Source organism: Hyalella azteca, unplaced genomic scaffold, assembly GCF_000764305.2.
Source record: "Hyalella azteca isolate HAZT.00-mixed unplaced genomic scaffold, Hazt_2.0.2 contig10083, whole genome shotgun sequence".
In the NCBI taxonomy this organism is placed as follows: Eukaryota; Metazoa; Arthropoda; class Malacostraca; order Amphipoda; family Hyalellidae; genus Hyalella; species Hyalella azteca.
This window is the reverse complement of record NW_025940132.1, coordinates 9,307-32,203: the sequence shown is the minus strand read 5'-3', so window position 1 is coordinate 32,203 and position 22,897 is coordinate 9,307. Positions and strand designations below refer to the sequence as shown.

The 22,897-nt window shown below is 36.0% G+C and overlaps 1 protein-coding gene across 1 annotated transcript; it reads right to left on the bottom strand.

The window, feature by feature from the left end:
• Positions 1 to 3,998: 3,998 nt before the first annotated feature.
• Positions 3,999 to 6,858, bottom strand: LOC108675524. Its single transcript, XM_018163546.2, has 4 exons — positions 6,833 to 6,858; positions 5,439 to 5,585; positions 4,525 to 4,668; positions 3,999 to 4,023 (listed from the first exon to the last, which is right to left on the bottom strand). Exons 1-4 carry the CDS (start codon positions 6,849 to 6,851, stop codon positions 4,010 to 4,012), a joined length of 324 nt encoding a protein of 107 aa, XP_018019035.2. The 5' UTR covers positions 6,852 to 6,858; the 3' UTR covers positions 3,999 to 4,009.
• Between the last annotated feature and the right edge of the window lie 16,039 nt (positions 6,859 to 22,897).

The following is a 22,897-nucleotide window of genomic DNA, read 5'->3' as shown; positions in this document are numbered from 1 at the left end:
TTAACAGGAACAAATTTAGGCTTCTGATTAATAGGCTGAACCTTGAACGAAGTTTCGCGAAAACCTTGTGTTGCGTCATGTTAAGAAGTTTAAGAAGTTCCCGTCTATTCCTATTTACAGAAGTTGTTCTTCGGCTGATGGTAGAATAAATTGCTATTGTCCATTATTATGATTTGGCTCCGCTTCTAAAACTTGGACCCAATTACCGGACTAAAAAATCTAGAATCCGTGTATCAGAATTAGATAAAAAAGTCTCCATCAATACAATATATATGTATATATTTATCATTGATATGTATTTATGTTATATATTTCCTTGCATTTATAGAAGCAATGCGCTCAGTTCACACATCTTATATTCCTACTGTCAATACGCATGTATGAATTTTTTTTAGTTTAGTAATTATTCAAGTTCGTTTTCGACAGTCACCGTCCGAAAAATTATGGATTGGCTTAATTTGCGCCAGAAAAATTAAGCTTAAAATAAAAGTGCAATTGAAAAAGAAAGAAAAATAAGCTTCCTATTCGAAGTTGGTGAAGTTTCGTGAAAGCAATAGGAAATCCTAAGTTAATACTCGAGTCCTAGTCAGTTAGCTAGTAATAATCCTAGTAATAATCCTAGTCAGTTAGCTAGTGCTCACATTTTCTCATAATTCGAGGAATTCATTCACTTCACAGCGACAGGTGCGTCAAATTAACCTAATTTTATATCCCTTGAGTGCGGTGAAACTACTCAAATTCAAAAACAGGAAATAAGCCTTAATTTATATGAAGGCTCTCGCTGAAAACATTCATCAGACGTTTCTATCTGTCAATAAATCTTGAAGCATTTATTCCCTCGAATCTACGCGCTCACTTGAAAAATTATCTCTTTGGTGGGCGACTAAAGGCATTGGTGGGATGAAAGGCATTGATGGGTAATTTTAATACATTTCAGCCCCCTACAACTAAAATAATCATTTAATATAAGGAAGCTGGTGATTCCTATCTCAGAAAAATATTGCAGGAATCTCAGAAAATAATTGGGAGAAACCTCAGTCAAACCCTCAAACTGAGTTTGAGTTTGATCTCGGAAAACACTTGGACAAATCCCGAATGAAGATATTCGAAATTTCGGAATGATATTGAAGTGACTATCTTTTCCATTGAAAGGCCGAGTGAACTCCATGAATCACCATCATGAATGAATCACCATTAAATTTGCAATGAAATAATAAATTTCGGTACTTCATCTCAATAACCAGGAAAGAAAAATTCTGTTGCCAGTTTAAATATTCTAGGTTGAATAGATTAAATATATACCAATTATAGGTTAAATATATACCAATCGGTTCGGTTAATTTCTCATCTAAGTTACAGTACAGTTCAGTACAAACTTTAATAAATTTTACAACCAAAGCTGAGTTAGTTACTGCGACTTCCCATATGAATTAAAGGATACAACGGACAGGAAAATAAAAGTCGCTCGTTGTTAATTATATTTTATCAATTAAAATTGAACCGATGAACATCGTATTGATCGGAATCAGTCTACGGAACATCAGGTGAGTGGATAATTTGTCCAGACACATAGCGGTCATTTTAATAAAATAATCATAGAAATCTTATGATAAAATGATTTCAGTGCGTTTAATTTCAAGAAAAATCATATATAGATCTCAAATGATATAATCTCATATCTTCATTGGATTTATTCCTCGGAAACAGCAAATCATATTATCATTGCTTCAATCAATACACACCATTATCCGCAGATCGTTTAGTCCACGGTAGTTCAAGGCATAGATAATTCTAATATTCAACAATCAAGAAGTTTAAAAGAAATTGAAATCTTTGTTTCGGCGAAGACCATGGATTGAAAAATTTTAAAAAGGAAAACCCTGCAACGGTTAATTGAATTAACGCAATCAATGTGTACAACAATGCAAATAAATAATAAAATATTATTATTTTGGACTCGTTATGCCTCGGTATTTAAGTTGACTGCCTCAACTGTTGCAAATTTAGTACGAGCTCAAAAATAATTTTACTATTCAATATTCAGAAAATTCGGAAATTAAATTTATATTTTGGTTAAGTCCAAGAATCAAGGACCAACGAAAATTTTGATCAGTTAAGTAGAAGCTATGCTCCCTATAGCTTATTGAATTAACACATCACGCATTAAAATTTAGATCAGCTACTTATTTGCCTTTCACCAAGCTTGATTTTTTGGCTCTCATCAATTGCAATGGAGGTCGACACAAGAACGTTCATAACAGATTCCATATCCTTCGTTCTTCTATTTTTTTCACCGGTAACATCAGCGGTGCCAATTAAATGCTTTCTCTGGTCAAGGCTAATGGCGGCCAGAATGTGCTAACAGTGACAGTAAATATCGTTCAAAATCCGAGTGCAGAAAACAAAAAAAAAAGTTGGAACGTAATGTGCACACTGCCGGCTACCACTGGATGTAGACTCCGGGCAAACGACATGCAAACGCTGAGTGCAGTAAATTTAAACGTGCAAAACGACGATTAAATCATTTGTGTTCTATCATAGATTGCGAGCTGCGATTCCAGGCTAGGGCAAAATTCTCACGACTGTCCATATAAAATATATTAATGCCTCTCTAAGAGTATCATATTGGACACAATGTTGTAGTACTCGAAGTAATATGTAGTTAACTCAACTGCAACGCCACAACCCAAGCTCACCATGAGTGGCAAGAGCTAGCGTGCAGGACAGCATTTGTTCCTACAAGTCACTATATGGACATGTAGCGGTAGCTGCTCCTACTAGTCACTATATAGACATGTAGCGGTAGCTGCTCCTACAAGTCACTTTATAGACATGTAGCGGTAGCTGCTCCTACAAGTCACTATATAGACATGTAGCGGTAGCTGCTCCTACAAGTCACTATATAGACATGTAGCGGTAGCTGCTCCTACAAGTCACTATATAGATCCTGTCTCTTATACACATCTAGATGTGTATAAGAGACAGCTATATAGACATGTAGCGGTGGCTGCTCCTACAAGTCACTATATATACATTTAGCGGTAGCTGCTCCTACAAGTCACTATATAGACATGTAGCGGTAGCTGTTCCAGTCCCCCGGTGGGACTTACTGCGATAATTACCTGTACATTTATGTAAAATAGGAAAAATGACTTAAAATAAACTACGTGCCTTATATATTAGTTTCCTTCTCGGTAGCACTGATAGATTATTGTCAGGACAAAACAAATGTTATTCGCATGATGTGAACAAACTGATCTGGTTGGATTTAGTTTCGCGTTGAAGTACAATCGGGTCATCGCTACACTTTTGAAATAATTTACATGTTTCGCGAATTTTGAACAAGAGATAAGGACAATAGTCAACGTTGTCAATGGTGAATTTGCATTACTGAATAAATATTCCCGAAATGTGGAAATAGGAACTAACAGAAAAAAATAATATTTGCGTGGGAATATTTTGACGTGCAGTAAGTCTCTGTGGCGTTTAGCACATTTTAACCACTTCCACGAGTACGATTTTGACTATTGAGTCGAGGATGTTCCGATTGTACGACAAACTTACATTAAAGATAATATATTTGACCAGATACCAGAAAAAAAATTGATTTTATGTTAGGGGCTGAAATCATTTTTTATACGGAGAAAAAAACCAAGACTGGTAAAAGTTTTATGCGGTGAAAGAGGCAAGACTGGTAAAAGTTGGTCCATATGTGAGACTAGACTATAGCAATCGCAATGAATATTTACTTCGTATATACACTTTTCACGGAGTCCTTGCGCACGGTACGGGCAAAGCATTGATCCCCAATGGTTGGTCTAATAACGTGCCAATTTTTCCATCGTCACGTAGCACGGATGCCCCATGTACCGATGAGTGCAGCAGAAAAGAAGTCGTTTGCAGCGAAGACGCAGCCAATCACCGGGGAGTTGTCTGACCAGTGGTAAGGGCCGTTGTTAGGAGTTTGGTAAGCGCTCAGCCAGGCCGCGTGAACTGTACCCCATATTACCTATTTTCCATGGTCTGCGAGTAAGCCGCAAAAAATTAGTGAGGAATCACTAGATTTCACTGTTAATTGGAAAACTAGCCAGACCGTTGTACCTACAAGGGATGTTCATATTCCGTCCTCCGCAGAAGAACCCTGAGAAAATTGTGTACACGTTCACTTTCCTTCACTGAACAATGGGAACTAAGAGAAGCTGATTTTTCTGATCAGCTCCAGCTAACTCCCATTCATGTTCAATTAGGATTTAACCTGTTATATTAAAATTAAATAAATATAAATAAAAATGGGAATTATTTTATTAAATGTTCAAAATTGACGGTTAATAATAGTTTCTGACAAACGAATTCCCAAGAAGGATGGATGATCGTTCATATAAAGACGAAGAAGAACTGTAAATTCTGCTATCAACCATTTAACTAATGTTTATGGTTGAGCTTGACACAACCATAAATGACACATAACATTTCTGCATCAGGTTGTCACGTGAATCAATTGAAAATATGACCAAGTTATATTACCAGCGACGAGCTGCCTAGCTTCTCGAAGCAGTTGCTTGGTGTTGATGATGAGCGGAACCCCGCCTTCTGCACCGCACATCTTCTTCAGGTTGTCGGGAGATCCGTTGAAGGTTTTGCCTTTGGTGATGAACGCTTCTTGAATAACTGCAAACAAGGAGCAGTCAGTATACGAAAAAGATGCATGAAGTCTCTAGTACACAATACTAATATTCATCCAACTTACACAATCAGTTGTAGAGGAAATAGATTTATTCATGTATATATGGACATAAGTAGCAATGTATTAGGTATTAGGATTTTGATTTTTCATTTTTAGTTTTCAATTACCTTAGCCGTGACCTCCTGCAACATTGCGTTTTACCTGTCATTGTGTCTAGTGTTCTTGCCGTGGAGGTACGTCAATCGATAGTTCTGTGATTATATTTGTGTTTGTTCAATTTTAGAAGTGATTAGTTTCGTGTTAGTGATTATTTGTGCGTGTTAATTTGTTTGTTTATTATATATTCATTCTCTAGTTAGTTATTTCATGCGTTATTTTTGTTGTATTTCAGGAAGGCCTCGATGTTCGAACTCGATATATGAGCTCAAGTTATGAACTATATTTGGACGTGATTAGTGAATTGAAAGTGAATGAACGCACGGTTAAAGTCAAGTTAAAGTGAGGTTAGGATTAGGGTGTTTTGGTTCGTTGTCTTTTGTTTCTATTTATTCATTGTTAATTATATTCACTTGAAACTATTTATTCATTGAAGAAAATCCTTGGCCTTGAACGGTTTATTAAAGTCTTGAAGAACGATCACGTGCTATGTGTCGGGGAGACGTCAGTTTAATAAGAGATAGTCCCCCAACACAGTAATGGCACCAGCACTAAAACTTCATAAAACAAATAATTTTTCTTCAACGTAAGATCTCACCGAACTTGAAGAGGCTGATGACGCCAGGAGCAAATGTTGTCGTGACGTTGCAAGGAGCGTCGTACGTCATGCTGCACACCGACGTCGTAATGTCATACGACGCAGCGCTGCACTTGGGCAGCACGAAGCACTTCGCCTTGCACTCACCTGGGGTAGCCTCAAGTTAATTGTAATAATTGGAAGCAGTCTGAAGACTCCTCATTAAATATTAAATATTTCTCATTCCATCAAATGTGAGGATTCCTCAATAAATATTCAAGATTTTCGGTTTGTGCTTAGGGGCGGTGAACGCTAGTAGGCAAGCGAGTTCGAATCAATGTGATACCGCTCAAAAACGAGACATAATTCAACAAAAATATTTTATTCCTAAGATGGTGGTTGTTCAATACATGAAACACACATATGAATAAAGTCATGGATAAAAATTAGTCGATAAATCTTTAAATGAAAGGATTGCCAACTTAGTTATTGTGTCGCAAATTGTTATCCCTATGACCTTATGATGGGTTTAGGACGTCGTAGTCCACGGTCACGCTGATGCGCCGCCTTCGCTGATTACTACAATTGGTTTCTTTTAATCCATTGTTGATTCAAGTTTTTAGTTCTAATTTGATGCCCCAGCATATTTTATAGGTTATCGTGAAATTCTAACACATATAATTAGAAACAGTAATAATTGAAATTCTAAGGCTAATATTAATACTAACAGGAAATGATTGAAATTCTTAGGCTTTACTTTTCCAATGTTCTCTTTTAAACAATGTATGGGGACAATGAACGAATAATTTTGCTTGTCAATGAAAAGTGTCCTAGAAAATAGAGAAATTTTTCATATAAACTCGTTTATTAACAATATATGATTTTTCTTAGTCATATCAATGACAGTGCATAATTATTCCTCATCAATGCAAATAGTCTATAATCACTGTTGGAAGTTCAACTTTCCGTATCATCAACGGCTGATTATTTCGACCCCGCGAACGATCACACTCGAATACACTCACACTCTACGGAACTCGATACAGCGAATCTGGTTTTAAGCATGAATATTATCTATTCTGCCCAAGGTAACAGCAATTAAATAGAAGCTTGCGATCCTTCCTAATCCTACTCTCCCTTGAATTTAAATCCTTATGGTATTACGATATAATTTCTGATAAATATCCGTTAGCAATAAAAATATTCATTTTCTGCGAAAATGCGGAATACAAAACTTTTTCGTCCGCATGTATGAATGCTGGACATCGTTTATCTAGAGCAATGGCATTATTATGAACTTCAGTACTCAAATTAATTTGTCACTCTATATTTATAATTGAAAATCAGGTAAAAAAGTGGTCCATACATAGATTTTACAATTGTAATAATTATTATCTCGTATTATATTGACTCACACGCCGCTGATGCCGTCATGTTTAGGTCTGGATGAAGTACGGTCACGTTCATCATGATCGTCTGAAACACCACGGCGTCTGCGGCCGTTCCAAGCAGCGTAACTATCGTTAACAGCAACAGCGGCCCCGCTCGCTGATGGCCATTGTGAGAAGCCATCCTGAGTACTGAAGTGGTCTGGGGAGGACGACGCGGTCTTTTATAAGCCATCGAATGTGTCCGCTTAAAAGTTTTCTGAATTTTATATTGTTCTAAAACCTCAATTTATGATCGATAATTATTGGGCATTTTCGTAACCTATGATGCTTAATTAAACGCAACATGTGATAAATTGTTCATTACTTTCTGGATGAAAGCATAAGAAGCTATTATATTGAAGTTAGAAGTTTATAATTGCATTGCACGCGATAGGAATAATTTATACCAAAAATTTTACTTCCATTTGTGCCTTTGGCGTCTGCTCAGATCTTGAATTTTGGCCATTTACATTATTTCTTTTTAGGATGGATAAAGCGACGGAGATTAATTTCAGTTTATTGATGGTCAGGTTTTGCGATAATTCAGCTCATAATGAAAGAGAGATCTAAGAATTGCTGGCATAAACAATGTAATTATTATTTTTATCGCAATGCTTAACGGCTTTTCGCAATCAACGAACACATTTTGGTGACGCGCTGAGAATATAATGAAGAAAGTTTTCTAATGCAGGATATTACGCTGGCTTATACTGATGATCGAAATGTTTTAGCTGCTCCTACTTTCATTTATGACAACACTCAATTTTTTTAGACGGTACCTTAGATTTAAAAATTCCTATGACATGAAAACAGATAGGCCCTCCTTGTAAAACATTAGAAATTTCAAAATTCTGTTGGTAGTAAATCTTTTTTTAAATTCTATGCTTTAAAAATTCAACACATATACCCGCATGGAGCTGAATTCTTAAACAAATTACATATAATCGAAATAATACTGTAACATAATGATCATTGTCATGCAATTCTACGGAATTCCAAACATAGATTTCAGTATCTCGGGCGCTAATCGTATTCCATTCCTAACTTTTATTCAAACTAAAATTGCCATTCAAAATTTTATGCAAGACGAATTACTAATAAAATTTTTACTCTTGTGGCAGAACTTTTTTTACACGCTCATGAGCTTTGGAGTGTCCGTTTCGCAGCATTAGTTACGATTATTGATGAATTATTTTATATACATGCAAATACCTGACGAAATATTCGGCCATTCGTAGCCTCTACAAAGCTTCGAAAATATTAGCCACAAATATGGCGGATAAGGTGGATTATGATGAAGGATTAGCCACAAATATGGTGAATATTCTATCTAAATCTGTGGGAGTCGTGGAGGAAACTATGTGCAACGGTGTTTTGTTTATTTATGCGGTGTGGTTGTCATTGAATTCTTGAATAATTAATATTATAATTCAGCTAACCGTGAATTTGACTTCCATTAAGTAAAATTGATTTTCTAGAGCTACTTAAACTCAGGTGACCATTTTGGTATAAGCTTCATCGAATCGAAGCTTGCCCTGAGAAACAGGTGGTTCAATTAGTTCCTACCTAGTAAAAATGAACCAAACTGTATAAATTAAAATAATAAATGTATTAATAATTAACAAATGACCTCTTGGAGAGCATGATTGAGGAGTATTGCTAATATATAAAGATTATGAAAATAATTGACCTTATATCAAAGCCGTGAAGATGTTACGCACCTCAGCAGTGGGTTCAGTGAAATTATTCATTACCCTACATAAGCAATGTAAGTTAAAAGACATACGTGTTTAAGTATTTAACCTACGGTTGGAAGCCAGCCAATACCAAGGGAGCTGTCGCGCCCAGTTGAACGTCTTCCTATGGTCGTGACAGGCACTTAGCCATTAGCTGTGCTAAAAGTTAGGGATACGTGCTCCATGAACTGACTTTAACGGGCAAACACAATTATTGTTCTAAACTTCACGTTGAATTTAGATAGTTAATCATAAAAATGGAAGAGAATAGATTTCATTGAAGGAAAATACATTCATTGTACATTGTACAATGCAATAAATTCAGAAGAGAAATACAATAACGGGCATTCGAGCCATCCGTTGATTTCATATAATATCAAACAATCGAATCCATCTCCTTTAATAAATTATGTACGAATAAGGAATCTGACTTATAAAATCACAAATGAACGCGTTTATTTCTTTTCAAATTGAGTGTATTACGCCGAATTTCAGAATTATTTGTAATAGTAAACATAAAGTTCAGACCACCTGATTTATTTTAAGCCTTCGTTCCGTGGATGCAATATAGTATTCAGACTATAAGTATTATGGTCATGATTTGACTGCAGTGAACCCAAAGTCACCTGGCAATTTAAATACCATTTTCCCTAGAAAAGTGATAAATGTGAGGAGTAATTGCCTCCTTTCAGTATTTCTTGCGTAACTTTGATGATTGTTTCACTCTCACGGCGTCCGGGAAAGTTAGTATATAGTCCCCTGTAGCGCATGGTTCACAGTGCCGTCAAATGCAGCCGCGACTGCATCAGTCCGGACAAATTGCTTTGTTGGAAAATAAGAGCTATTTAATTTCTCCATATTATTGTGCATAATTCACCCTCATTCATGACCAAAATAATGTTTTTTTGTGGTTGGGATTAAAAGTTAATTAGAGCACAGCCTTACTAGATAATATAATAGAAGCTTAAGCATGAACATTTTTTTAGTTTAGTCATGTTGCGAAAATCTAAATTAGTTTCTGCATTCATGTGCAATATATTCGAACTGTCATATTTTCGGCGTGCGGTATTCAAGTATCAACTAATTTTATTCGTAGAAACATCTAACCAATTCCTTGCTGCAGTTAACAGTTGCTAATGAGGGCAAATTGATGATATATTATCTTTCAATTAAGTCATACAACTTGGTAACACGACTGTTAAATGAATCGCCGGGCGATACATCGGTCGACGGTTGACTAAATTATCCATATTAAAAACTAACCACCAAATTGAATAGTCTGAATTATTGCATATGGCATAATATTAGAGAGCAGAAACCAGCTGTGATGATTGTTACACTTGAAAATATCATTCATTTGACTAACCATACATACAAACAAGTACATCTTTGAATAATCGGTTATTAAGGGGAGCGTCTACCCTAAAATTGAAAATTTTCACTTTTTCGGTTTTTATACTCATTTTAAAGCTGACATTCTGCCCTATCCAACGGTACCACTGCCATATCTGTACGTTGATTAATGATTTCACGACATTTCATGAAAGGGGGGTGGGTGGGGGAGTTCTTTAAGTAATTAGATAGGAACTAATTAACTGCTGAGCTCTTTAAATATAGTGTCTACTTGAGTCGTGCTGCAGTTACGTGTTTAGTCTCATCTTAAAGCTGACATTCTGGCCTATCCAACGGTACCATTACCATCTCTGTACGTTGATTTGTACGTTCACGACACTTCATGAAAGGGGGGCGGGGGGAGAGTTCTTTCAGTAATTACATAGGAGCTAATTCGCTGCCCAGCACTACAAATACAGTGTTTCTATGAGGTCTGACTCTGTGTGCCTCCGGGCTTTGTAGGGAGAGATGCGCATGTAGTTGCTCCCATCATCCTTGAGTGGAATCAAGATCCAGAAACGTTTAGTTTGGTATCTATGCTACATTGAGCGCCTATTGCAGTGCGCTCGGGACTTTGTCGGGCTCTCCTCAACATTCACACTTATTGTCACGGAAAACCTATCTCCTCCTAGAGTTTTTGAGCTACAACAATGAGACATATACCATTCGATGCGCAACAAAATTATCTAGAACGGATGGCAGGCTTTTTTCTAATTTCGTTATAGTTTGGATTTTATTCCGCAAAAAGGGGGGTGGCGGGGGGGAAAATCGAAAATTTTTCGAAAAATTCACGAAAAATGCTCCCACTCCCACAAAAATTAGAAATCCAAAAAACCGCTGCCATCAGTTTTAGATATGGTCTTTACGCATCGAATGATATGTGTCTCGATGTGGTAGCTTGAAAATCCTAGGAGGAGATAGATTTCTACGGTACCCCCTTTTTTGGCCGTTTTCTAAGAATTTCACGTTTTCTTTCATTTTTTTCGAAAAATTCACACGAACAAAAATGTCTTAGAATTCTGTTTTACATATGTGTACCAAGTTTCAGAGTGATCCGTTCGTAAATAGCCGAGATAAATTTTAGGGTAGACGCTCCCCTTAAAGCCAAACCCATGGTTTGAAAACCATAAAATAAGGGTTTTTCGGGGTTNTGTCAACTTCTCTAAGAAGCTTGTACTGTGGTTGTGATGTAGGCCTACTACATTTAACTTTAATAGAAGAATAGTTTTTGGTGGTAACGAAGGTGTTTTGATCACACCTTTACCGGAAAACAGCCAGAAGGTAGAGTAGCAGCAGCGGTAGCCGTCAACGTTGCTGTGGTTTTAGTCAGACATAGTAGTGTTTTGATCACTCACCTGTGTCGTAGAGCGGTTTGGAGGTAGTGTAGCAGCGGTGGAAGCCGTTGCCGTTGCTGTTGTTGTAGTAAGGCGTAGTTGAGTTTTGATCACCTACCTCTATCGAAGAGCGGTTTGGAGGTAGTGTAGCAGCGGTGGAAGCCGTTGCCGCCGCTGTTGTTGAAGTAGGGCGGGATGACGGCGTTGGTTACTATGCAGGCTCGCGAGGCCGTCAAACAAAACGTAGAATCTTTTTGACTGGAGGCCACGGCCGCGCACCTGAAGAGAGTCATGTTGGGGTACGTGGTGCTGACCACGTTTCCTGCAAAGTCCGAGGCTTGCAGTTCCACTTTATAGGCAAGTACCAAGCCGAGCATGACACCTCCAGCGCCACCAGTAAAGTACACGGCGACTAGGCACGTCGTGGCCAAGAGTGTTCTAAACGCAGCTCTCATCGTCGTGGCGGTTGCTGCCCAGCGGCTGGTTGTGCCTATGTTTTGTTACAGATTGTTTTCGGTAATCAAGTAAACGTCCTGTTATTACTTTATAGCAATTAGAGAAGTCGATTTGTTTCTCTCTATTTAATTTTTAGCCTGAAATTATATTTATGAAATGAAGTTCTTCAAAAGCCACAGTATTGTGATTACTGCCAGAAAAAGGAAAGTAGAGTGTAAATTCTCATAGATATTGGTCGATCTCAAATCAATCGAAACGACTTAATCATCATAAAATATCCTGCCAGTAATAGTGGATTACTTTGAGAAATCAGTGATTCTGATCAGAAACAAGAAATAGCTCTTAGGGCTACGGAATGTATCCTATAAAATTAAAATTTTTTAGAGCAAGTAAACAACTAACGATACAAAATATACGTATATGCTTGTTGGCTCATTCCGTTCCTCTATAGAAGCGATTTTTTTTATTTAAAATTTCCAGTTCAACTTCCGCTTCATTTATCGCATAATTATATTAAACACCACTCGTTATCGAGTGAATTTGTGAAATTTACCTGCATGTCATGATTTAGAGCATATTCCTATACAATTTAGAACGCATAAATATTTAAAATAAATACTGATCTTAATATATTTTGTTTGGTACATTTCTATACTGCAATAATTATTTATCTACGATTGAAATCAAACTCCGGAATTACATGCGGCATTTGCCCTGTTTTGAAGCAATGAATTTCTAAAGTTTGGTAAAATTTTTATTGAAGTTTGGAAAAATTCATGCGGGAAGCCTAATTTGCAGCCGACAACACTGAAGCTCAATAAATACATAAATTTTTTTGCCATTGCCAAGTAAATGAATTCCTCGCGCTAGGGAGTCGTTATTAAACCTCCTCATTGAATTTATTCAAACCAAAGCAGTGCACCCGTCACGATGACTGGGAAACCAAAAATGTATGATTTTGGAATTGACAAATTCTTTTAAAAGCGACATATATTACACTTCAGAGATTCGTAGTTTTGAAAAACAACAATCGAAGTATTTGTCGTGCTTGATTATCATCTAAGCTAATGAGCAATTGTAATTTTCTAAATAGTTTATGAATTTAGAACAGGGTTCAAATCGTACTTTTTAATTCATTCAGCCGCCACGCCACAGTAAAATGAAAAAAGCATAGAAAGTTAAAGTGTTTTTTCGTATGTTGGAGTTTGAGTCGTTCAACTGAGAAAACAGAATATATTAGGTCAATTCAGTGCTCTAGCCGTTGTGGAGTGAATTAATTATTTAAATTATGCGAAAATCGAATTCGAATGACAGCGATTATTGAATTTTTATTTTTATCAAATGTTAGGAATTGATTTATTATTCATTAGCTCACTGATTGTAGTAATTTCATGTGTGAGTCTTTTGTTATGTAAATCTAATGAACTATGGTGATTTCATACCGCTTCAATCCTCTGCAATTAATAATACGTTTGTAGTTCCTGTTCAAATCTATTATATATTTACCAAAATTTGAACATTTGTGTAATGTTTTTGAGCCAGGAGCTATGAATATACAAAGACTATTATAAAATTTATCCACATTACCTCCTGTGTCTGAATTTTCTGTGTACCCAAAATTTTCGTTTTAATGGTGAAATCATAAAGAATTCTAGAACGGAGATGAGTGGGATCAAATGTCAGGTGAAAATGTTGATACCATTCGTCCCTGGATATTTCCTGATTTATGTCTTCCTTGTTGAAAAATAAGATCCTTCACATGCGATATGTTCATAAGCATTTCCTTGTATTAGCCCAGTGGTTCCCAAACTTTTTCAGGCTGGCGCCCCCTTTGGCTCCCTAGTGAACTTCTAGCGCCCCCCACAGACACATATTAAAACATACGCCTCTTTCTTGAAATTTACTACGCTGCAATTTTAATAGATAAATGTTAAACACTAATGTGTATTTCACAAATAGAACCCCATTTAGTGAACCAATATGTTTTTAAGCTGTTTTAGCTGTTTCAGCACTAGAAACCTTGGACGTCTCGGGCAAATTCACGGCCGGACTCGTGGCCAGTCGCACGACCAATCTCCAAATTCAATTATCAAGTAATATCTCCCAAACCAATAAACGCAGCTCAAGGAAACTTGGAACATATATTCATCAGAACCTAACGTTGCTTTTTAGCTCGTAAAAATTTTGAAATTTCATCTTCATTCGTGAGTTATATTGCGATAAAGGCCGAACTCGCAACAATTTTTCTATTTTGCTTTCGTTCGCGAGTTATACAGAAATAGGAGGAACGACCGGCTTTTCTACCGGCCGGTTTAACCAAGAGCCGTTTACGTATATCCGTATACGTATAGCCGTATAACTCGCAAACGAAGGCAAAACGAAAAATTGTAGCGAGCTAAACATCGACGTTGCTGAGGTTAGGTTTTTAAATACTAAGTTTCATTCAAATCCATTCAGTAGTTTTGGGAGGAATTTCTTGCTTACTGCGAATTTAAGCACGTATTGCTGTTTAAATCAAGAATGAAGGTGAAATAAAAAAAATTCGCGAACAAAGGCACAATCGAATAAATTTTCATGAGCTAAACATTAACGTTTGGTAGTTAGGACTGTAAATTCAAAATTTCGTTCGAATCTGCTCAATAGTTTGGAAAAAAATTTTGATTACCTGGTACTGTGAATTTCGGCCCGTATAGCCATATAACTATGGCAAAAACAAATGAAGGCAAAATAAAAAAAAAGTCACAAGCTTAACATTACCGTTAGGTTCTAATGAATACGTGTACCAAGTTTCATCGAGTTAAGTTCATTAGTTTGAGAGATATTACTTGAACATTGAATTGTAAATTGGCCGTGAGATCGGCCGCGAGTCCGGCCGTTAATTTGTCCGAGACGTAAACCCAGGAGAGGTTAAAAAACAGATCTGGGTGAAAAAACCATCGCTGGGAGTCATGATGTGCTGCACGTGTTGTGTACAAATCGTCAAACAATCGTTCAAACTTCTGACTTTGACTTCGGACTACCTACCCCTCATCGCCCCCCTATCGCCCCCCAAACGCCCTCTTCTTCCTTACCGCCCCCCAAAATCTTTCCATCGCCCCTAGGGGGGCGATATCGCCCACTTTGGGAACCACTGTATTAGCCTTTCATATTTATCAAGTAACGCCCTTGGCGAAGCTATATGAGCTCTGCCCAGACGCGGAAACATCAATCTTGGGCCGATTACAGTCGTGTGTACGCCCTTACTCTTGTCCGTATCCAATTGGACAGTAACCCTAAATTAATGTCATAGTAGAAGTTACACTCTAGACTTATCCATACTTCAACTGGACGCCGAAGACATCAGTGTTAAAGCTCCAACTTATAATCTGATTATCCTAAATGTAGGCCGATATATTCTCACCAAGCGCAAGTATCTAATCTATACTTAACTCGTGCTTCATTTATCCTCATTTAAGTCAAGGCACCAGAACCTGCCTCAGGTACTTAATAACTAATTAGATACGCCTAACACGTGCATAGAAAAGCACGGCGTACGCACGAAACACAACATCGTACACATATAGGGGTGGTGAACACTTTTAGGCAGGCGAGTTTCTAATCAAAATATTATACTGTTCAAAAAATAAGGTATAATTAAACATAAATATTTTAATTTTAAGACTGTAATTGTTCTATTTATGAAATACAAATTTGGATTAAGTCATGGATGAAAATTAGTCAATAAATCTTGAAACGAAAGGATGGCCAACTTTTAATTATTGTTTTACCAATCTTTATTCCTATGCTGATAAATGCAATGGTTTTTCTTAAAACATTGTTGAATAAAGTTTTTAATTTTAATTCGATGTTCCAGCATATTGTATAGATTATCATGAAATTCAAACTGAAACTATCCCTGAAAATTGTCTTCAGAAATACAAAAATTAAATAAAAGCTAATTGGATGCGTCTTGCAGTGCGCTTGAACCAAAAGCTTTTAAAGCTTTTTAGGAATACGTCATCTACCATGAACTTAGTTTTCATAATCTAATCCTTCTTTCCCTTGAAATTAAATCCTCGTGATCTTACGATATAATTTCTGACAAATATTCATTAGAAATAAAAATAATATTTACCTACTGAAATGCAGAAGTCAGTGTTTATCACAAACATGGTCATTATTGCGGATTCCAGCACACAAGTTAATTTGTCACTCAATAACTACTATTCAGGTGAATAAATTTTATATACGTATATTTCCTAATGTTCCCAAATTATTGTCTCGTTTAATATTGACTCACACGCCGTGTCCTGAGCAACAGGATTTATTTCTTTTCTTTAGTATTAAGTTCTCTTATGTGTATTTTTTCTTCATACACCTAGTGGCAACACTCTAGGAACCATTCATTAGCCGCTACGTCTCGCACGTCAGTCGTTCCTTATCGAAACACACGCGACGACTAGGTCATTTAGGTCACGCGACTGCGGGCTGTTTAGCCCGCAGCTATCACTCAGTGTGCTAGTAAGACTTTTCATGTATTAGGAACGAAAATTCAAAGGTGGAAAAATCTTTCTGATTCAGCAAAGTAGGGCCAAGCACATACGTAAGTCAATTTTGTGATAAATTCAAGAAGTTCCTCCTAATGGCCACATTGTCTCAGTGATCATATTTGGTATATTGTTAATTTCTAATCATATTTAGCTAGTTATTGATTCCTTTGTATTGTATTTGTTTTCAGATCCACTGCATTTTGAGGTGCGATTAAAGCATAAAACCAAATGCGTCGTAATCCCTCCGCTAGCTAAGCCAAATAAAGTTTGTGCCAGCGTTACGCCGCTTATGCCGTCATGTTTAGGTCTGGACGAAGTACGGTCACGTTCATCATGATCGTCTGAAACACCACGGCGTCTGCGGCCGTTCCAAGCAGCGTAACTATCGTTAACAGCAACAGCGGCCCCGCTCGCTGATGGCCATTGTGAGAAGCCATCCTGAGTACTGAAGCTGTCTGGGGAGGACGACGCGGTCTTTTATAACCTAAATTATGTGACCAATTGAAGGTTTACGGAATTTTATGTCGCCTTAAGACCTTTGTTTATGATTGATAGATTTTTGCAGGCTACGATGCTCTATCAAACTCCACGTTCGGTAAATTCTTTAGAATTTTCAAGATGTGAGCAGGTGAAGCTCGAAAAGCATCGGATTCGTGAATTATACGAATTATTTTCTTCGTAATGTCATTAGATGTCCATTCTCAGTTAACGAACAAGTTTCGATGAGGCGCTGAGAATATAGCGGCTTGAAGTTTTCAATTTCATTGGACATCGCCAATTAATGACGATGTCTTTAATTATATTTATACCATTGCCGTCTGCTCAGATGCGGTAATGTTTAGGTCTGAACCAAGTTTGATGGCGCTGTGAGAATTTGGCGGCCAGAAGTTTTCAATTTCATGGGACATCACCAATCTATGACGGTGTCTTTAATTATATTTATACCATTGCCGCCTGCTCAGATGCGGTAATGTTTAGGTCTGGATGAAGTTTGACCGCGCGTTGAGAATTGAGCGCTTGAAGCCGCAAAAAATCCAGGCTTTTGATTTTAAATCCTTTTATGATATTGTCGGCTGCTAAAAAATTGAATTTTGGCTTTTTGCGTTCATTCTTTTTCCATAGTAGGTATGATGGAATAGATTTCTAATATTTTTAAATGAGTTATGTCAGAATACTAAAATCAGCTCTGATCGTTCTTTAATTTACAAAATAATTCAATAATTTTACCTATTTAATGCTAGTCCTATTTATTTATTTAGTATTTATTTATTCATTAATATATGAATTAATGAATAAATAAATACCTAATTAATCTGTTAACAATCTAGTCGATGAATGTGGAAATAAATATCTAGAAGGACAATATTTGCATTGAATTTGAAATAGTAAATTAATATTTTTGAAACTTAGTTCTGGACGAATGAGTGAATAAAAATATCACGCGAGCTAATTATTTAAATATTAGTTTTTTATCACAGTATTTATTGGCTGCTCGCAGTATATGAACACATTTTGGTGGCGCACTGAGATTATAAAGTTCAACATTTTAAATGCATGATAAGCTACTTATTACTGCAGATGATTTAATTATTACAAGCTGCTTCGATCCTCATCTACGGCAATGCTCCTTAATTTTAATTTGCCACTGTGATTGATTTTCAAAATTCTCTGTGACATAAAATCAGCAAGTCTCACCTGGTTAACATTATAAGTTGGCTTTCAAAGTTAATCAGTCTCTTAACTCAAGCCATCTAAATGACAGTCATGCAAAAATTTTATTACAAATTAACGAGCAATTAGTGAAATTCTACACCAATGCTTTCATCGCACTGAGTCTGTTAAACATTTTTCGATTTTTAGAAACTATCAGTAATCTGGTTTATTTAAAGACTCTACGGAACCGCAAACACAGATTTCAGTATCTATTGTACAAATAATTTTATTCTCTCTTGTTATCTCTAACTTAATTTTCCCATTTAAGATTCAACCTATTTTTAATTTATGCTCAAGTGTTTTGTTTGTGGCAGAGCATTATTTACACAAGTGTGTGCTCTAATACTTCAATTTCGAGCAATAAATTTCGTTTGAACGATGCATTTTAAAACAATCATCCATACTTCTGACCAAATATTTTACAATTGACCGTCACCACTCACTCTGAATATATTGAACACTAATATCATAAATAAAAGTGTGTAATAACATTTTATATCGAATCATGTGATATTTTTGAGAAAAGTCTGCTCAGCCACGTTCTATTAATATATAATATTTGTACACACAATTGAAAATTATGTACGTATAATTTACAAGAAAAGACCCATGCGGTGAACCCAAATCCATGTGTTGACTCCTGGAGTTCATTTATTTAACAAGAGGAAACAAAATTTCTTGCGTACAATTCAGGCGGTGAAGGATTTGGTTTCCGGCAAGAATTTTTTGAAATCAAATCTGACTCTCTCAAAACTCGTGAAATGTCATTTACTGCACAATTACCCGAATTTTTAACGAATTTTATGTCTTTAACTGAAATCGTATCAAAATTATATTTTAGGCTACTAATTTTTGAAACGTAAGCCATATTTTACTAACTCGAGCAATTCATTCTCCTCGGAGAAGTGAAGCAGGATTTGAACAAATACTCAAATCAAAAACGCTTTCTGTCTCTCATGTGAAATTGACATTCTATGCGAAATTTTTAAATAAAGTTATTTCCCTTGTTTAATTAAAATCCGGGCGCGTTGAATACAGTTATTTTCTAAATCCCTAATTGATTCAAAAACAATTCATTACACTTATGATATATTCCAGTCACTACCTAGCTGAAAATTGAAAAAAAAAAACTCGTCAAGTTTGTTGAAAATACTATTTCATTTGCAACAGTGAGAACTTGGAAACAAAGAAAACGCCAATCAAATTCAAATTGATTTTCTTGAAAATATTTTGAAGACCAACTCCGACATCGATAATGAAATAAAAATTTCACCAAACGCAAATTATTCATTCATTACACTGAGCCAAAAGAAACTATAGTAATTTCTAGAGCTTCAGTTCAGTCGTTTATGAATAAAATTTCCCAACAGATTTTGCCAAAATTGAATTTCAATATCACTCAACCATCGAAATTCTTACACGTCACGACAGCACAAATGCTGCACGAATATATCAAGTTTCACTTCAATCGCATCTTTTAGCCAATAATTATTGTTATCTAAGTCGGACTTATACCTAATCGTTGAAGTCAATCACGACAAAGCCGTGGGACCTTTGTTTTGGCTGGAAACCCAAAAATATATGCGACAGTAATATAGGAATTCTTTATAAAAATTACTTCTCTCACTCATTTTAAATTCATAGTATATGCAAGATTTTGAATAAAAATATTTGTCGTGTTTGTGGATAATCTAAGTTCACTGGTAGTAATAATTTTTTGAATACCTAAATAATTTCAAAACTGCAGAAGACGCATTTTTTTAATCTATTGAGTCAACATGACAATAAACTGAAAAATTTGACAGAAATTTTTGATATTCCGGTTTCATTTGCAATAGCTATTGGATAATGACTACTTGAAAATGACTCAAATCAAGCATCAGTTGTTCATACATTCACGGAGTATGTGTAATAAGAAACAATATCTCGAGATAAATAGGAAGTCTCAGTTTCTTACGGACCGTTCTTGCTGTGTATTTATTCAGAAACGTCTCACCATACACATGCATACAGTCACTGCGCTCAACTCGCACATCTCATATTCCTACTGTGACTGTGCAGGTGATAAAATATATTTTTACGAGCTGGATAAAAATGCAAGATCATTCTCTATAGTCACCAGCTACATATCTAATCACTGAACTGCATGTTTCGCCCATCTGATTTCCTAGCAGTCACTGTGAAATCGTAAACGAAAAAATCCTTCGAAATTTGTGAATTATGAGCTATTTTGAGATGATAATTTAATATAAACCTTAAAAAAGACTCGAATGGCATCAGAAATTCCTATAGGCACTAAGGTAGAGATGGAAAAATTAATTACCAACGTATGCTGAAAATCAAAATTATGTAACCGATGTAGTTCAACATGTATAATTGTTTGGTAATTCCAGTAATTCATTCCTTCCCCAACGGCGGGAGTGTCGAATTGTTGTAATGCAAAGCTTTATCTCGGTAAAACGGCTTAAAGTCTATAGAACAAAATAAAGTCATTATTTAAGACGAGTTGCACACTGAAGAGATTAATTGGATGATTATAACCATCACCAAATCTTACAGATCATATTCCCTCGAAGCTTCGCTTTCGAATGATAAATTATCTTTTGGGAAATTGGCGATTTGAACACCTCATCATTCTTCTGCTACTGATAAAATAATCTAATGAAAGAAAGTGGTTGGTTGCTGCTCAAATCTAACAGATATTTAAATTGGTTTGTGTCTTTGTGAAGTTTAACTAGCACACGCACCATATTGTAAGTGGTTGTAAAGCTCTACGTATTATATATTAGTTATTAGTCGTTTATGTTGGCAGTCACCACTGACGTGACCTCACGTAATTATCTGTTATACTTTGTCATTCTGATTTGTGCGGGCGCTAATACCTTCGTCGGTGCTGCGCCGTATCTTAACCAAGTAAGTATTCTGATTTGTGATTCCACCACAGATGTACGTGGGTAAATTAGTCGTTTATCTTTGTGTTGGTCATATTCGTCTTGTTCAATGGTGTTTTTATTGATTGTGAGTATTTGTAGTTTGTTCTTTCTTTATAATTCTTACGTGATCCGCAATATATTTTTACTTTTACTTGTTCATTCATTTCGATCGTTCTCAATTTTTGTTTTCATTATGTGTGTACAGAAAGGCTTCGAAATAAGAGCTTAAATAGATTATCGTTGGATATCCATAGCTGGCCTGAAGAAAACGCACGGTTTCGATTTCAGTTTTTAGTACCTAATGATAGGTTGTTTCAATTATTATTTGGGTTCGTTTACATCAGTTTTATTCATTCTTTTTTAACAGCAAGAATTTTATAATATGGTATTACGTTAACTGTCTTGGGCCACTGACGGCTTTATTTTGATATTTATTTTTTATATATCGAATGGGACCCGCCTATAAATAAATGGGGCCCATAAAAAAAGCTTATTCGCTGCATCTACGTGTCGAAATTTTCTGGGTAGCTGAAATTTTCTCTCTAATTATAAAATCATTATGAAATCCAAAACGGTGAGGTGCTCTGGTTTAGTACCCAGTTTTATAAATCAGTTGTAATCACAGTTTGTATTAGTAATTTTTTCATATAGCTTCAGACTTTTCTGGAATTTAGGTGTGTGTCTTTTTTCGGTAATTATTCATGTCGTATTTAGACGCCAGGTGGTGAGGATTATGACACTGCACAACACAATTGCGCATATCAAATAGTGAAACATTTGTGTAAAGCATTGGTGAGCCTGTAAATGAACTGAACCATCATGCATGATGGTACCCAAGTTGAGCGACAGAGAAATATAGTACTCATTATCGGAATAATATCAAAACTTTAATGTTTCGATGTTTTATGGAAATTCAGATTGTATTATTATGAACGGGATTTAAGATGACGAGATTTTGGATGATGGGATTCGAGATATTGGGATTTGGGGTGACGGACAACGGGATGGTGGGATTTGGTATAAGGGTATTCTCATATCGCAGGGTTAATATACCTTGAGCAACATCAGTTCGGTCAAATTTCGCGAAAATATTGAACAAATATTGGAGAAATAGCGTATAAATCTCAAATGGATATCGGAACAATCTCTGAAATTGCATCGACAAATCTTGATTGACGGGATTCGGGATAGTGATATTCACATATACAGTAGAAGGAAATGTCTGATATAGATTACTTGTATTTCATGAAACACAACAAAATATACCGTCCCGCACAACTTTCCAATTATTTATGAAAACATAAGCCTCCTCACAGTTCATAGACCGATAATTGCTTCAGCTAATGCCTCAGCTATGTACACTGCAGTACAGTTGACCTTTGAAGAAATTCTACAAACAAACTTGACTGATTTGCGACGTCTAGAAGGATTGACTAAGATTCAGCCAGAAGGAAAATGAAATCCGCTCGTTGTTGATAATATTTAATCAATTCAAATTATTTACCCAATAATCACAGTAATGATCTATATTGGTCATCTGAGCCTCAGATTAGTGAGTAATATGTCCAGACACGTTGAGCTCCTTTAAAAAAAATGAATCACAAAATTTATATGCTTCTTTTCGCGAATTCAGTTTGGAGAAGGATTATTGTATTCATCTCTGTATGAAATGACAACTTAATTTCGTAAACGTTTTTTTATCGTCGGTAGCGATTCCGTATAACTAGGCTTACAATCTAACCCCACCATCAACTACAGATCGTTTATTCAATATCTTTTCTCCCTTGAACCTTTTCCGTATTTAGCGCATGATCTGCTGCGCGTATAAAATTCTACTATTCAATAATAATGCACGAGTTTTTGGTCGAACTTAAAACTTTGTTCCATCAGGGAACAGGGATTGATAAATATTTTGAAAAAGATGCCTAATCTCTGCTCGCAGGAATAAATTGAATTA